The sequence below is a fragment of the Corvus brachyrhynchos genome, unplaced genomic scaffold (assembly GCF_000691975.1).
Source record: "Corvus brachyrhynchos isolate BGI_N302 unplaced genomic scaffold, ASM69197v1 scaffold334, whole genome shotgun sequence".
Taxonomy (NCBI): domain Eukaryota; kingdom Metazoa; phylum Chordata; class Aves; order Passeriformes; family Corvidae; genus Corvus; species Corvus brachyrhynchos.
Genome location: NW_008238316.1, coordinates 2,535,694 through 2,552,688, shown reverse-complemented (window position 1 = coordinate 2,552,688; position 16,995 = coordinate 2,535,694). Strand labels below are relative to the sequence as shown.

The 16,995-nt window shown below is 53.8% G+C and overlaps 1 protein-coding gene across 1 annotated transcript in view; it reads right to left on the bottom strand.

Annotated features, from left to right (window-relative positions):
• Window positions 1-16,995, bottom strand: part of PAPSS2 (3'-phosphoadenosine 5'-phosphosulfate synthase 2) — a 40,295-nt gene that overhangs the window by 2,739 nt on the left and 20,561 nt on the right. Inside the window, exons 2-11 of the mRNA XM_017733788.1 lie at window positions 9,607-9,712; window positions 7,986-8,221; window positions 7,144-7,282; window positions 6,761-6,879; window positions 6,528-6,641; window positions 5,736-5,847; window positions 2,515-2,720; window positions 1,659-1,794; window positions 490-758; window positions 1-28 (exon numbers count right to left, since the gene is read on the bottom strand). Of these exons, the coding sequence (XP_017589277.1) occupies window positions 1-28; window positions 490-758; window positions 1,659-1,794; window positions 2,515-2,720; window positions 5,736-5,847; window positions 6,528-6,641; window positions 6,761-6,879; window positions 7,144-7,282; window positions 7,986-8,221; window positions 9,607-9,712 (1,465 nt within the window). The remainder of the gene's footprint in view (window positions 29-489; window positions 759-1,658; window positions 1,795-2,514; window positions 2,721-5,735; window positions 5,848-6,527; window positions 6,642-6,760; window positions 6,880-7,143; window positions 7,283-7,985; window positions 8,222-9,606; window positions 9,713-16,995) is intronic.

The following is a 16,995-nucleotide window of genomic DNA, read 5'->3' as shown; positions in this document are numbered from 1 at the left end:
CCATCCGGGCTCGGCAGTGCCACTGCACCTGCAGGGAGGGACACAGGCACTGAGGGTGGGGGAAGGGGGGCCCTGGGGATCCACAGGCAGGACAGGGGAATTGGGCTGCGGTTTGAATTCTGAATGTGCCAAGGCCCCCCAGGACACGCACGGGGAGGTTCAGCTCTGCCCCTCTCACCCCACGGCTTTAGGGACAGAAGGGAAACCCCTGGGGGGAACACGTGAACATCCCTGCCTGGCAGAAGGTGGTGAAGCCTGTTTCCATCCCTCCTCCCCAGCCCATGGGAGGATGGGAGCCCACGGAGCCGAGCTCTGTGGGGAGATGCTGCAGCAGCCAAGTGCAGGCAAACCATGCAGGGGGGCTGAGAGTGAGGACGTGGCTCCAGCCCCCTTCCCGGGGTTTTCCAGAGCTGCACAGGCAGGCTGGAGCACAACCCCCAGGGACAGGCTTCCTGCCTTGCCCTGCTGAGCAGCCACAGGCTGCGTTACCTCCGTGGGGCCAGCGTAGAGCATGGGAGAGGGGAAGATGGCCACGATGGTGGACTTGGGGTCCAGGACTTGCTCCTCCAGCACGGCCGCGTGCTGCTTCATGCGCCACTCCAGAGGGACATCGTCGTCCTTGGTCCAGCCCCCCAGGGGGTGCAGCAGGAGCACGGGGTTCTTGTAGCCCCTCTCCAGGAGCTGGCGCCGCGTGTCCTGCATGAGCAGGGCGTGCCCATTGTGCACGGGGTTGCGCAGCTGGAACGCGAAGACGGCATCTGGAAGGGAACGATCGGGGGGGGTCACAGGCTCGTATCCACACTCTGAGCTTCCACACAGCCACCAGAGACCTGGGTGTGTCCTGTCTGTCATGAGAGACCCGTGTATGCCCTGTCTCCACATGAGAGACCCGTGTGTGTCCTGTCTCCGCATGAGTGGGGCCCTGAACACCTCAGGTGAGTGTTTCACACACGTACATCACCCTGCCAAGGTTGTTTTCATTGCACATCCTTCTTTTGGGGCTGATTTCAGCCCTACCAGCTCTCCTACAATGTTTGTGCACAGTACTGGACACCTTCCCCGAGTTCCTCATGTTTTAAGTGATCTGTCACCTCCCCAAGCTCAGTGGCACCTTCAGCAGGGCCAATGCTCTTTTCCCAAATCAAGGGTGGGTGTCTGACTTGCCAGCCTGCTGGGACCATGCTGGATGGGGCTTGGAGCAGCCTGGGACAGTGGAAGGTGTCCCTGCCCATGGCAGGGGTGGCACTGGATGGGCTTTAAGGTCCCTTCCAACCCAAATCATGCTGGGATTCCATGGGACAGAGAGCTGGGAGAAGACACCTGAGCTGTCCCCCAGGTGTGAAGGCCAAGAATGTCAGTGCAGAGAGGCTCTGACCTGCCAGGGGGACACGAGCAGGATGCTCAGCCCTTCCCAGCCCTCAGAGCAGCTCACTGAGGACACAGCCCATCACAAGCACTGCCCTAACCAAGGAGATTCTGCGCCACTTTTTGTGATGTGCCCTGGGTCCCCCTTACAGCTCACCCCCCCAAACAGCCCTGGAGCATCCAGAGGCAACCTGGAAGTGCTGTGAGCTTGAGAGCGAGTCATGGATCGCAGCAAGCTCCTGGTGCAGGTGGGGCAGGAAGGGCCCTGTCACTGGTGTGACCCAGGCACTCACCAGCGTTCATTTCCCTGAACTTCTGCTTCAGGGCCAGCGGGGTTAGGCGGTACTGATCCAGGCCGTCATTCCATTTGATCTTCTCCAGGACCTGGAGGTCTCCACCAACCAGCCAGTCTCCACTCTCCATCACCATCTGGGAATTACATGCACCTTCAGTGCAAAGGGGACAGCAAGCTCCTCCTCCTCCCTCTCCCAATCTCCTTTCAAAAGTGTGAGGCTCAACCCCACTGTAGGACAGCCTTCCCTTCTTGCAGGTGGAAAATGTCATTACAGTGACCACGTGAACTGAATGTCCTGGGCAGCAAAGCCTCGCCAAGGGGGGCAGCAGCCACGCAGTCCCCGCCCAGCTGGGTGCTGGACTCCCCTCGAGCAGCCGGGAGCCTACAGGAAGGCACCAGACCTTCCTCCACCTCCCGCTCTGCTCCTCCCTCCTGGGAATACGCAGGAGGAGTGAGCCTGTTGCAAGGTGACCACCTGCTGCTGATTAATTAAAAGAGGCATTTTAAGGCAGGGAAAGAACTAACACAGCTGTAGGCTTTTAAAGCAGCAAGCTCAAGCCGCTGCGTGGAACTCTCCCTTTCCGAGGGATGATGCTCCTTGTGCTGCCACAGACTAAGTGGGAACAGAGGAGCTGTAAAAAAATCTAACAACCCTGTTGGCTGCCTGGAAGGAAGAGCCAAAAAATCCAGTCCTGCCTGCTCGGGATGGGATGGCTCCCGGCAAGCAGCTGGGCTGGAAGCGCAGACAGGAAACCCATCGCCCTCAAAACCTTGCAAAGGTTCGCTTCTCCAGCCCCTGCCCGCATTCCCCCCTCCCGGGCCGAGCTCCCGTTGCAGGGAGGGGCCGAGCCCACCTGGATGTGCGGGTGGCGGGGGCAGGAGGTGCCCCAGACGCGGGCGCAGCGCTCCTCCTTCCTGTGCGCGAAGAACTCGGGGCTGCGCAGCACCGCGACCCGGCGGCCCTGGAAGCTGAGCGCCAGCGCCGCGCTGCCCTCCAGCCGCTGCTTGTCCTCCGCCGACACCGGCAGCACGATCGGGATGCTCAGGTTCACCACACCGTCTGCCGGGAGACACAGAGGAGCTGAACACCCTCCAGCCGCCGCTCGTCCTGCGCGCACAGGAATTTTAACCGGCGCCGGGCACCGGGAGCGCAGCAAGCAGAGGTTTTCATGGAAATTCAGTCATCGCAGCAGTTTGCTCTGCGCTGCTAATAAATGGTGACGTTAGTGGAATATAAAAGCTGCTTCTCTTAGGGTCAGAGGTGTCTCCAAGACAGCCGGAGCATCTCATTAGTTCCTGCACTCTCCCTGGTTCTTCTCCGTTAGCTGCTTGTGAAGTTGAAAAATTTAAATGTGCTTGGAAAACGCAGCCCTGGATAACTGAAAAATTTCAATGTGCTTGGAAAATGCCTTCTCCTCCAGGAGAACCACCTCTATGGAGATGGCTCCGGTCTGCTGTTCCCTGGAGCACCCATTCCCTGCACTCCTCCTGGGCTACCTCCTCCAACAGGGAGAATGCCACCACCACACTCAGGTTTTGTTCGGGCTTTTTTCTCTGGCTATCTCTAGGCTGCTACTCCTCCTCCTTTACATCTCTGCACTGCCCGTGTTTAATCTGTTTTCTGTGTCAGTCTGTAAGTGCACACGCAGTTTCTAATTTCAGTGTTGTCCCTAAAGAGCTTGAAATCCTGTTGGTTTTATCCCCACTCTCCCAATTTCCCAGTATTCCACTAAGGTCCTCCTATTTCTCCTTGGATATCCCGATGTTAATACAGAAGAACTGGACTCTTCCACGGGTTTCCAGTCACAAACAAATCACTGATTCAGTTTGTTTTGATCTGACCAAAATCAGTTTGGACCCTTGAGAGTCTTAATTTGAGGATTTTCACTATGATATAGATTTTTTACTTTAATTTTTTATTAAAATATTTGCATTTACTTTAAATTCACAACTGGGCATCATTTGTCTGCCAGGCAGAAATTTTCATGAATAATCATAATTATATTCACATGGGATCCAATCAATATCAGCTTCGTACATTTAAATCATATTGATAATGATCAATCAATGAAGCCAGCACAGGGGGGGAAAAAAAAAAAAAAAAAGCTGGATTATGAAACCAACAAATGCTGCTGAAAGTGAGGATCTTCAGGCTCCATTTGCAAATGCAGGATGGAGAGGCAACAAAAGATCACTCCGGTGCAGGTAGTTATGAAATTACACAGCTGGGATTTTTGTGCAGACTGGTCCGTAGGACACAGAGTGTGTCGGGCCATGTCATGACTGCCCGGATCATAAGCAGGCCATGGCTGTAATAATTCCCCCTTTTTGGTTTGTTTTTTTGTAAATCTCAAAGAATTATACCCCAAAAGAATCTCAATTGCAGTAATTTGTGTAGAGCCTGAGAACAGTTCCATACATACCAGCTACCGAGCGCCTCTTTCCTGGGAGAACACAAACACAGTAACATAATTGACACTCAGGGGCACGTTACAGAAACCATTTCAAGACTCAAAGCATTTAAAAGCTCGGCCAAGCACTGCCTGACCACGGGCAGGGCTCCTGCTGGCGTGGCCATGGCCCTCCACGGTGCCCCCACAGCCTCACGCCGACACTGTCGCTGTCACCGCTCCCGACGGAGCCACTGGTGCTGGTGCATTCCCGCAGATCCATCCCCCTTCCTGCTGGCCCTACACAGAGCACTTCACCCACCTGCTGGGGCGTCAGGAGGGGTTTGCTGCAGAGCCCTGGCTTGCACAAGTGCACCCCGACCACCACGGGAGCTGCCCAAGCCATCGCCCACCCCAGGGCACAGGGGCTGTGCCGATGGCTCTGGGTAGAGCAGGCTCGAGCCTCTCCTTGGCAGTGCCACACCCCAGCCTCAGCACCACGGCATGGAACCCTCCACCACTTCCCAAAGCTCATCCAAGAGCACCTGGTGTTCTCTTTCCCACTCAGATGTCCCCCTGAGGGCCTGAGCCCGCAGGCTGCACCCGGGACTGATGCTGCTGCCCTCTGCTATGCAGACCTTGCTCCAGAGAGCTCTGCAAAGCTGCTCTCCTGGCCTTTGTCCCTGCTCCCCACAGAGCTCTACAAACCCTGAACATCTGCCCACAGAGCTCAGAGGAGCTGTGCTCAGGGATGTTGGCAGCTTTGGGGGGGCACCCCAAAACTAGATGCTCTCTGGGACGAGCCTCTGGCGCAAAGTACGGGGCTCTGGAGCAACGTGGCCATCCCAGGGTGCTCTGCGACCTCGGCAGGCACAACAGGCAGCTCAAAGACCACAGAGGAGGCTCTGATAACAGGGACGTGCTTCTGAACACTGTTTGCACACTGGGCAGGAGGTGAAAGGCTACGACGTGTCTGGGAGCAGAGCCCCCCCACAGACGTTCCCACAGTGCAAAGTGAGCAGTCCTGAGCTTTGCCTCTGCTGCACGGTGCCCAAATCCGAGCATCAGCAGCAAATCACTGCCCTGTGTGACCATGGGATCTCCTAGAAGGCAGGCAAGGCTCAAAGGGACTTGCTCACTCAGATCCCTGAGGGCAGAGATCACTGCCAGGTCTACAAACCCCAATGTGAGCACCCCACGTGCAGGTGAAGTCACAGAAACAGCATCCACAGCTGAGCAGCAGAGTGGAAACATCTGTGCCCCTGTCTCAGCTGTGGATGGCCATCACCTGAGCCCTTTTTGCTTTTTCCAGGGATGAAGCACCTCTAACAGAGCCTGCTACTGCATAGAGAAATCTAATTGAGGTCAAGTTACCACGTTGGATAGGCAGGGAAATGGGGTGGGGGGGCAAAACCAGGCTCTGCTCCTGTTTCCAAGGAGCAGCTGCCTTCTCCTCCCACTTCTACCTCATCCTGGCAGCCTCCCTGCTTCCCTGGCTTTGGGTTTGCATCTCTGTTTACCCTGGTACAGCCGAGCACCAAAAGAGCCACACGACGACTGCCGGAGGGTTTGAGCAGCCCCGCGCGAGGTGCCAGGGCCGTGCCCACGGCACGGTGACCTTGGTCCCCTTCAGGAGCCCGGGGGCGTGGCCCGAGGGAGGACAGGAGGACACAGGGGATCCCTACCGTTGAGCAGGGTGCCGAAGTGCAGCACTTGCAGGTACTCTGCCTCCCGCATGAATCCTGTCAGAGGGGTGGCCCAGCCTTCGCTCAGCACCTGCACCCACTGCAGATCCAGCTGCAAAACAAACCCACAGGGGTCACGCTCCTGTCACCATGTCACACTCAGAAGTTGCTTTTCCTCCCCTTCTGCTGCAACAGCATTTTCATTCTGTTTTGTTTCAAATACGGGACATTCATAAGGGGGAGAAAGACATGGCGGATGTAGCTTGGGGCTTTCTAAGCCAGACTCACACACGTTCATAGCACTACTTAGAATCCCAGAATGGTCTAGGCTAGAAGGGACCTCAAAGCCCATCCAGTGCCACCCCTGCCATGGGCAGGGACACCTCCCACTGTCCCAGGCTGCTCCCAGCCCCAATGTCCAGCCTGGCCTTGGGCACTGCCAGGGATCCAGGGGCAGCCCCAGCTGCTCTGGGCACCCTGTGCCAGGGCCTGCCCACCCTCCCAGGGAACAATTCCTTCCCAGTATCCCATCCAGCCCTGCCCTCTGGCAGTTTCAACTTGTGGGGCTGCATGAACACAGCAGAGGAGACTGGCAGCCCTGGCCTCTCCCAGCACAGGGTGGAGGCGTGGCAGAACATGGCTGAGGATCAGGATCCCACCTCAGCTCACCATAAACCACAGCCACAAAAAGTCAGGGCCATCAGAGGAACACAGGCCCCTCTGGCAACATCCTCCTGGAAGCTTCTGCCCTTGGAGCAGCTCAATAATGCCAGAACCTGTGTGTGGCAATACCTTAGTGATCTCCACCGCTGGCAGGGTCTCTGCCTCAGCCCGGACACTGCTGAGTTTATCCTCAGGCACAAACAGCTCCAGAACATCCTTGACTGAGCCTTGTGGCACAATGTTCTGAAAGACAGAGCCAGGCAGCACTTGTAACACGCTGGTTTTTACAGGCACGCCAAACAGGCAATGTCCCAATGCAGGGTTCCAAAGCTGCCAGTGGTGGGGACATAAAAGTGACCTACCTGTGCTTGGAGCAGCTCCACGACCTGCTGGATACACTCAGACACCGACGCAATGTTTGTTTTCAGCACCAGTTCAGGAGCTTCGGGTTTCTCATACTCCGAGTCAATCCCCGTGAATCCTACGGACAATTAACCCCCAAATTAAATGTATTTAATAGAATAATCAGTGCCTTGGAGCCAGCAGTGCTGTACAAACAACCAGGGGGCATTCAAGCATGCTGGGTACAACAAGTGACACTTGTGACAGTAAGATTAGGGGAACAGGATCCTCTTGTGCACTACAAAGGGCCTTTAGAAACCCACCCCTACGTGTGGCACTGCCAGGACAAGGCATCCAAAGCTCGGGAAAGAAAAAGGCAAAGTAAGATCTCACTCCTCCATACCTTTGATCTCTCCAGCTCTTGCCTTTTTGTACAGGCCCTTCACATCTCTGCTTTCACAAATATTTAGAGGGGCGTCTACAAAGATTTCAAAGAAAGGAAGTCCAGCTGCCTCGTGAATTTTCCGTGCGTTTCGACGATCCTGGTAGAAGAAAGATGGGAAAAATCTGAATTGCAGCAAAAAAAAAAAAAAGCAACAACCTGGATTTTGACACAGGTAAATTAATTACTCTTATAGATTTATTAAATGTACACTCATTCTAATAAGGTTTTTTCATCTCACTTCCCTCCTTTTCTTTAAAGACACTTAAAAAAAATTTGTACAAATCTACAGTTTTGATCTGTTTTCAGCTTTTCCCATGCAAAACCTCAAGATCTTTTGGTTAGGCAGGACAGCAGAACTTTAGATTGTGGATCATTATCTGCCCTGTGTCAAAATGGTCAGACTTGATGATCTTAGAGGTCTTTTCCAACCTTAATGATTCTGTGATTCTACGAGAAAAGGAACTGCTTGCATCAGCCTGATAACAGCAGCTACGGAAGTGAAAATCGCAGTCAAATCTTCTTCCAAAAGAGCAGTGACAGCTCTAGGACAGGCTGCTGCTTCTGTGACTCTTTTCTGCCTCTGAGGAGTTAATAGCAGGGAGACCTTGAACTCCTCTTAGCTTTTCATCAGTTTGCAACACCGGGTTTACTCAGCGAGGTCACTGCCCTCCAAACAGGCTGTGCGTCAGCGGTGTTCTACCAAGCACCCGATGGTGGATTTAGGAAACCCTCTCCATAACCCACCTTCACCATCTGAGCTGAAGCTGAGAAGAGAGCAGGCTGTGGTGGGGGGGGTTTACCTTTGTGAAGGGGGAGATGAAGCTGGTGATGCAGACGAGCCCCGCGTCGGCGAAGAGCCGCGCCACCTCGGCGATGCGCCGGATGTTCTCCTCGCGGTCCTCTGCCGAGAAGCCCAGGTTCTTGTTCAAGCCGTGCCGGACGTTGTCGCCATCCAGGGAGTAGCACGGGATGCCATGAGCCACCAGGTACTCCTCCAGAGCAAAGCCAATGGTTGTCTTGCCAGCTCCAGAAAGGCCTGGCAGAGGCAAGGAAGTGAGGGGTCAGGTGTGAGGTCACGAGAGTGAAAACGAGAGCGCAACTGGGACACCGGCGGCAAAACCCCTCTGTCTGAAGTTCCCTACCTCATTCCTCCCTCAAGGAGGTTGGTTTCATCTTTCACAGAGCCCTTTTCAACCCTTCTTATTGAAGGGGTGGCATTAATGCCGTGAGAAAAGCATCTACAGCCCAGCATCTGGAGAGGTCCAACCCAGCAGTGCCTCTTGCTGGGCTGTGCTGGGACACACAGGTGCCAGGAAGCAGGAGAGGTGTGAAAGGATGCTCCAAGTCTCTCAGCACCTTCCTCTTCCTCCCCTTGCTCCCACTGTGCAGAGCCAACTGCTCTCCCATGCTGAACCCAAGGAGAGGCTCCTGCTGCAACCACGTGAGGTGGGACAGGCTCCAGCAGCAACGGCCCCTCATCACCTCCTTCTCTAGGTGCATCTTTCAAAGAATAATCAGCCAGGCAAGCTCAAACCTTTCAGACACAAGATCCTTGAGTAATATTCAAAAAAGGAAGGAAATTGCCTTGGGTAGGGCTTTTGGCTTCAGAAATTTCATAAAAGCAGATTGGGGACTTCAAAATTGAGGAGGAGAACAAAACCCTAATGTGCTTTAACCCAGCATCTACCACCTAAGGTGACAGGAAGGCAAATCAGAATGGCTTTACAAATCCTTCCAAGCACGTCCTTCGACACCCTCCAGCAGCCAAAGAAAATGCCAATATTTAACAAGCAAAGGAACAACTGGACAGCTGGCAAAAGACAGAGTTGTCTAAATATTAGAAATGAGAAATGCAACTGTCATTTCTGGCAGCCCCTAATCCCCAAGCAATGAGTTTGTATTCCAAGGCAGAAGAGAAGGGCAACAAAACAAGTGGAAGGGATTGCTCCCAGCCTGACTCTGTGGCTGGGAGTGTTTATTCTCCACACAAGGTGACTGCCTCGCGCTGCCTCAAGCACAGCACACCTACGTGTCCCAATAAACTTCCCACCGCTCCTGAATGAAAACATCCGTGCTTTGGACAACCCTGGGTACGTTCCACTGCCAAAGGATTTGAGCCAAGGCTTCCTCAGCTACACACTTGGGAACAACGAGTGCTACCCCCGAGGGCCTCTGACATGTTCAAAGGAGTCTGATAGCAGCTGGGAAATCCATAAAAACATCAGTTATGGGCAGCAGCTGCCAGGGAGAACATCTTGCTGCGCCAGCACCGTGTGTCTGCCTTTCCCACGTGGGGATGTTTTGCAATTCCCAGCTCCCAGGGAACGCTGACGTTTCCTGCAGATCCCAAATCCCCACCTCCCAGCCATACTCATGGAGTTTCACAGGTGAGGCCACGCTTTCACACCCAGACAAAAATACCTGTGAGCCAAACCGTGCAGCCTCGGAATCCTCCCCTGGTGCCGACAACTTGGCCTCTCTTACTCCTGCTGACATGATGGGCTTGGTAAACCACGTTGGTGGATCCCTGAGGAAACAAAGCAGAACAAAGCACTTCTGTTACCTTTGCTGCTCTCCGTGCAAAGGGAAATCTCTGCTGGGACAAATAGATTTGCAGAGAAAAGCAAATTCATTAACGAGCCAGAGCGGTGAACTCCAGGGCTTTGGTGTGAGGTGGATTTGTCTCAGCAGCACAGACGGATTTTTTGGAGGCTCTTTGCCTCTGCCCAGGGTGTTTCTGGTGGCAATGCCTTCACGCCAGCAGGGAGCAGGGAGAAGGTGACTGGCTTTGCTGCGGGAGCACTGCCAGGTGACTGATCCCCCCGCGGGCGGGCGGGACGTGGAGTCTGGGCAGAGACACCCTCCCTGCCTTCTCGACGGTTTCAAATGCAGACAGACTCACCCATTATTTTAATCAGGCTTGCAAAACAAGAGCAACTTCAGGTGCTAATTTACTGGCTGTGTAACACAGAGAGATGCAGCTGGGGCAGGAGCGGTGCCGAGCTGGGCACGCGGTGGGATGGGAGGCAGAGGAGACAACCCCTGACGTGTCCATGTGCATTCCCAAGCAAACAAGGCACCAGCACAACGCTGGGCCAGAGGCCTGAATTTTGGTGCTTCCTAATTCTGGCGGTTCCCAATGTTGCTGACCCCAGACTCTGCGCAGGGCTGGCTGCAGGTGAAGCAGCCTGGACATGCCCTGCAGCTCCAGCAACGGCACCTCCACAAGGAATTTTCCACATGGAGTATCTACAGGACCCTGCTAATTGTGAGGATGATGTTCCCAATTGAGGCATCCAAAGCAAAGAACAAGGAGGGAACAAAGATATAAATATATCCTGGATATTCATGTAGGGAGAGAGAGAAGAGAAGGTTGCATGGAGACCTCACAGAACCTTCCAGGACCTGAAGGGGCTTATGGGGAAGCTGGAAAGGGACTGTTCATCAGAGCAACAGGACATGGGGAATGGGTTCAGGCTGAAAGAGGGGAAATTTAGGTTACTTACACGGAAGGAATTGTTCCCTGGGAGGGTGGGCAGGCCCTGGCACAGGGTGCCCAGAGCAGCTGGGGCTGCCCCTGGATCCCTGGCAGTGGCCAAGGCCAGGCTGGACATTGGGGCTGGGAGCAGCCTGGGACAGTGGGAGGTGTCCCTGCCCATGGCAGGGGGGGCACTGGATGGGCTTTGAGGTCCCTTCCAACCCAAACCAGTCTGTGCTTCTATAAAAAACCCAAAACATCTCTAGACCTGCCCCTGAAAAGGTGAGTGAGCGCTACGTATCCCGTGACTCAGAGAATAAAAGATAAATAGCTCAAGACTTGCTTTCTGTGGTTTGCTCCCTTTTGTTGCTTTTTGTGGGCTTTTTTTGCAGGGGGTTGTCAAAAGTTTGAACGTTTTGAGCTCGCAAAGGTGAGACAGCACCACCACAGATTAATTTTCTCCCACCCTCAGGAGTTCAGGCTGTGTCCTGCAGGAGATGAGCCATGATAACGTCCATGCCTGGGGAAGATGCAAGATCTGGCACATTCCTGTGTGGCTGATGTAAGGAGATTGTTCTAAGTACAGGTTGCTGTGCCATAAATCTGCGCTGTGTGAGCCTCTCAGAGCTCTTAGTTTGCACGCTGGCACCTTTGGGAGCTTGGGAAAGCACCACTGAGGGCACTTTTGCAATTCAGCAACACTGTCACACCTCTCCCACCTGCCAGGAGCTCCAGACGGTACCAAATCCCTCAGATTTTTCTGCTCTGTTAATAAATTTCCTGGGAAACTCTTCCTAACCCTGAGCTGGGCTGGGAGCTTGCTTGGCTGGGAACAGGCCCTTCAGTGGGAAAGACCAACTTCCCACCTCATCATCCACCAGCTGGGACACGGCTTGGGAAGCCAGAGCTGAAGTGTGGCAGAAGGGAGTGAAGGCAGCAGGAAATCTGATCATTAATGGCCTGAGAGCAAATCCTGGAGAGATTTTTGCCTAGGAAGAGCATATCCCTGCAGGATGGTTGGAAGGCAGAAGGAGGCAGTGGATGGGGTTTAATCAGATGCAGGGCTGTCCTACTGCTTTGATTCTCGGGGTGTTAACCCTGTCACTGCAAATCAAACATACTGAAGTAGGTAATCCAATCATCATCACAACATCTACACCTGGGCATCAGGCCCTAAAGCAGGGACAATTTAGGACACTGGTAAGCATGTCTTGGAATAGTCTGGGTCAAGGAAATGAGGTTTGGGAGAGGAACTTCTGACTTATAATTCAGCCCCAAAGAAAGCTCCAAACAAGGCAATAAATGTCCCAGCAGCATCTCCAAAGAAGGGAGGCATCCCCTGCCAGACAGATGGTTAAAGACGACACTGCCACGCTCTCCCCTTTCCTTGGAAATCTGCTGTTTGGCCCTGTCTGGATGAGCTCAGTGCTCAGCCCACCCTGCCTTACCTCATCCAGGAAATGAGAAAAAAACAAACACACTGCTCCAAACCTCGGACTGAGGCTGCAGCAGACCAAGAAACCCAATCCTAACTCTGCTTTTGGTCTTCTCTCCTACTGAGCCCGTCCATGAGGCTGGCAAGCAGGGAGACACCAAGAACTTGGCGGTCTTGAGGATCAGGCTTGGCCGAGCTGCCTGGCAGGGGTCTCCTGGCTTAGTTTCCAAAGGGAACAAGCTTTCCATCAACCAGCTGGTGGGACAAGATGCTCCCCTCTGTGTGAAAGCAGGCTGCAGCCAGAGGCAGGAGGTTTTTCCTGAGTGATCCTCCTGAATAAAGAGATGGGGCCTCTGAGATAGGAGAGTCTTTGCCGGAAATCAGGAACCATCGGTGTCCTCTGCTCCGAGAGCCACCACTGCTCAACTCACAGCATCCCAAGAAGTGACCTCAGCTCCTCCTGAGCTAATTGGCCCTGGAAGGGAGTAGCTGTGCTTGCCCACATAAATGATGTGTGACTACTCAAGGAGATCTTATCAGGGAGCATCCTCTCCTCGCATCTGACAGTTAAAAGCACGAGGTCTGTGGGGCCTCTCCCAGACGTCGCTGACGTTATTGGGAGCAGAACCGCTGCACGTCTAATAGGGAATGCACCAGACAAAACCCATTTATAATCATAGAAGGATAGAGGTGTGTAAGGTTGGAAAAGACCTTTAAGATCATCAAGTCCAGCCATCAACCCAGCACCCCCCTTGTGTTCACCACTGAACCATGTCCTCAAGGGCCACGCCACGTGGTTTTTGAACACTTCCAGGGATGGTGATTTCCCCACTTTCCTGAGCAGCCCATTCCAATGCTCTACAACCCTTTCCATGAAAAAAATTTCCTAATATCCAATCTGAGCCTCCCCTGGCGCAACTTGAAGATGTTTCCTCTCCTGCTGTCCCTGTTCCCTGCCAGCAGAGCCCGACCCCCCCGGCTGCCCCCTCCTGTCAGGGACTTGTGCAGAGCCACAAGGTCCCCCCTGAGCCTCCTTTGCTCCAGGCTCAGCCCCTTTCCCAGCTCCCTGAGCTGCTCCTCATCAGAACCCCTCCCCAGCTCAGCTGCCCTTTTGGGTTTAGGGTTCTCCCAACAAATTGCATGGATGTTTTGCCATCTTCCACTAGGAATTCAAGTATAAACTCTGGCCCTTGAGGCAGCAGCTCCTCCTGCCTCCACATCCCCACTTCTTTAACCGGCGCCTCCATGGCTGCATCAAGAATGGGAGCATGGCAAGAACCAACTGCGAGTGCCACATCCCACAGCTGAGGGGTGGAAATGAAGGACAGATGGGAGCTGAGCAGGACATCCAGGAGATCTCCTGAGCGCACACAAGACCCTCAGGCACCCAGAGCAGGCAGAGCTCTGTGCCGCTGCAGAAGGAGATGTGGCACCAGGAAGCCGTGCTGGCCATTGCGGTGGCCGAGCAGGCCCAAGCCCGTGTCCTTATCGTGCCCTCAATTCACCCCTGCCTGCTGCAGCTGGCACAGGCACAGACCTGGACGCTGTCCAGGAGCCACAGCGCACGGCAGGCTGCGGCAGCATCCCGCTCTGGGTGAGGGACTCGCTCCTGGGAGCACGGCTCACACCAGCAGAGCCAGGCTGTGCAGCACGGAGCTGCGAAGGGCACGTTACTCACACGTCCGGCTCACTCAGCACCGGCACCAGCATCCAGCTGGCAGCGCTCAGGGCCCCGGGGAAACCCTGACCCAACAGCCAGGGCAGGGTCAGGACTCCCCCAGCTGCCTTTTTATTTATAGGGCAAGCTCACAGCACCAGGAATATGATTCATTTTTTTCCAGTCAAGCGTTTCACACACACCCTATTTCGGTACCGCAGCCTGGACACGTCTCAGGAAGGAAAAATTAGACCAAAATAAAAATAGAGGCTTTCGAAATGTTTTCAGCTGATCCTATTTACAAATGGTAGAATGGGCTTTTAAAATGATGGAATGATCCCACAAACCTTTGCTTGCACAGGCAAGCAGTGGGATCGAGCACATGGAGGGATTATTGGGGTGTCTGTGCAGGGTCAGGAACCAGACCTGATGATCCTTGTGGGTCCCTTCGAGCTCAGGAGATTCTGTGATTCTGAGTTTGAAGTCAAACACTTGCCTAAGCCTCGGGAGAGTGAGCTAACCAATCATTAAAAAAACCCTCCCAACTCCTGCCAGCATACTGAAAAAAAAAAAAAATTAAAATTATTTGTTCCTACCGGTTGCATTTGATGTATAAAAATTATGTTTATCAAAATTTTCCTTAAAAAACTATTTTCTTCTTCCAGGACTGCTCTGGCAAAAGAGTGATACTGTCTCCATGAGCAACCAGGGGGAAAAAACCTCCTGTGAAAGAGTCATTTGCTGAAGAAGAGCAAACCTGATACTCCAGAGAAAAGGAGGAAGAGAGGAAAAAGAGGGGGGTTTTGTCTGTGGAAGCAAAGATTTGATCACAATCATATTGAATCACAATGGAGAAACCTTGGCATCCCTTACATCCCAGCTTCGCTCTTGTAACCCAAAACCTGTGGACTTTCCCCAAATAATCACTTAATGGACTAAGGCAGAAAGTCTTCAAAACCAACCCCCATTCTTTCCCAAGGGAAAACCCCAGCAAGGCGGAGTTACCCTGGGAATTTTGCCTGTTTAACCTCTCAGGACGCAGGCCCACATGGGGAAGGGGGAGCTTGCAAGCACCTCTTGTACTGCCCAGCTCCCTGCTCCCATGCTGCTGTCCCTGCTGTGCCACCGCCACCCTGCTGTGCCGCTGCCACCCTGCTGTCCCTGCTGTGCCACCACCTCCCTGCTGTGCCGCTGCCACCCTGCTGTCCCTGCTGTGCCCCTGTTCCCTGCACAGGGATGCGGAGTCTCCTTTCCCAGCGCCCGGAGGTGGGCAGGAGCAGCGCTGCGCTTTCTCTGCAGACTGAGCAGAGCAGTGACAGTGCCGTGTGTGTCCCCAGCCCCCTGCCGAGGCGGAGGCGCTGCCAGCATTCCCTGTGCCGGCCAGGATGCTGGGCTGGGATCCCTTTCTCCGCCCCGTGCTCTGAATAAACGCCAGCAGACGCAGTCTCTCCTTGGCACCCGCTGCCTGTTCCTTTTGGCATCGCCCCCGGGGCCCTGCCAGGAACGTAACACAGAGAAGCTTAAGGTTTTCTGAGCCATCCCAGTGCCCCGAAACAAGCAGCCTTTCAGCCCGCAGACAGACAGCTGGAGATGCCAAACCCCGCGAACACACGGGATTTTCAAGCTGCTGTTAAGCTGAAGTGGTGTTTTCTTAAGCCACAAGAATTTCTGAGCTCTTAGCAAGACCTTATTTGCTGATGGCAGCTCAAATATTTTCCTCTTGGCATAAATTCGCACGGCTTGGGTTGTCACAATCAAGTTTTATACAACACTGGCGCAAAAAAAAGGAGAAGAAAATCAACAAAACCAGGCTCACGTTCCAGTAACTTCACAAATCAGATGCTTATTTCTACACTGTGAGTCCAAATCAGCAGTTGGGGACTGAAATCTGCCTCTCTGAGGGCTCCCAGCTCAGGCGTTTCCTTATCTCGGAATGAGATGATGTCACTACTCTCATTTCCTCGATGCAGAAAAGCCAGTGACTCATCCTGCGCTCCTACATTTTTGGGATAAACTTGCAAGGCCAGGACAGATGTTATAAAAACAATCTCCCCGTCTTCATTCCTGAAATCTGAAGGGACAGCTGCAGGGGCAACAAATATTTAACAAACAAAGCATTTCGTCAGGCACTGACAAAAATAACAATTTAAGCACGAAACCCCTCCATGGTTGCCCAGTTTTTAATATTCAGAGCAGCTCTGCTAAATGATCTCCTGCAGATGAACCCGCCTGAGCAGTTGGGCCCCTGTTCTTTTTGCAAACAATGGGTTTGCAATGTCAATTGCAGAAGAAATGCCTTGGTTTGATGCCTGCCAGGAAAACCGCCCAGAACACACAGCCTTGCTTCTCTACCTTCTTCTGGAGAAAAAGATCGCGTTACAGAAATGGGAAACTGAGTGTCAGTCCCTCAGATTGCAGGGACAAGAGGAAAAGGGGGCAAAGGTACAGATTCTGACTACACATTAACCTCAGTATCAAAAAAGGTTTCCAGGCAGGAAGTGTATCCACACGTAAATAATTTCCTCCCCCCCCCCCGAATATGAGATTCGGGAATTTAATCAGTGGGCTGTGGTTCTCTGTGGTACATACGGCACGGTACATGCCCCGCCTCCTGCCGCGGCAGGACAGGCACCCTATCCCTGAAAACATGCCGGGATTCCTGCTCCAAGCACCCTGCAAAGGAGAACCAGGACAGGACACCGCCAGCTGAGCTCAACTGCGGGACACAGGCACGCACACAGGCTGCGCTGGGCAGGGACACCTCGGGAGTGCAGCCGAGCCACAGAGTCCTCCGGTCACTGACCGAGCCACGTCCCACTCCACCAACGCCATCCCTGGGACAGCTCCAAAAACTGGTTCTGCAAACTGAGCCCACCTCAGCTCTCGATGGTATGGGGGTAAGATACCCCCTCTGACATGCCCAGGGTATCCCTCTCAGGAAAGAAATCCTCTGTCTTTAGAGCAGCTCCAGTGGTTTCATGAGCAGTGGGAGCTACAGAGGATCTGTGTTCCAAGCAGCTTCATCAGCTGTGTGAAATACATCTATTTCTGAGCCCAGGGCAGGGAATGGAGCTGGGAAGGGGCTGGAGCCCCAGGAGCGGCTGAGGGAGCTGGGAAAGGGGCTGAGCCTGGAGCAAAGGAGGCTCAGGGGGGACCTTGTGGCTCTGCACAAGTCCCTGACAGGAGGGGGCAGCCGGGGGGGTCGGGGTCTGCTGCCCGGGAACAGGGGCAGGACAAGGG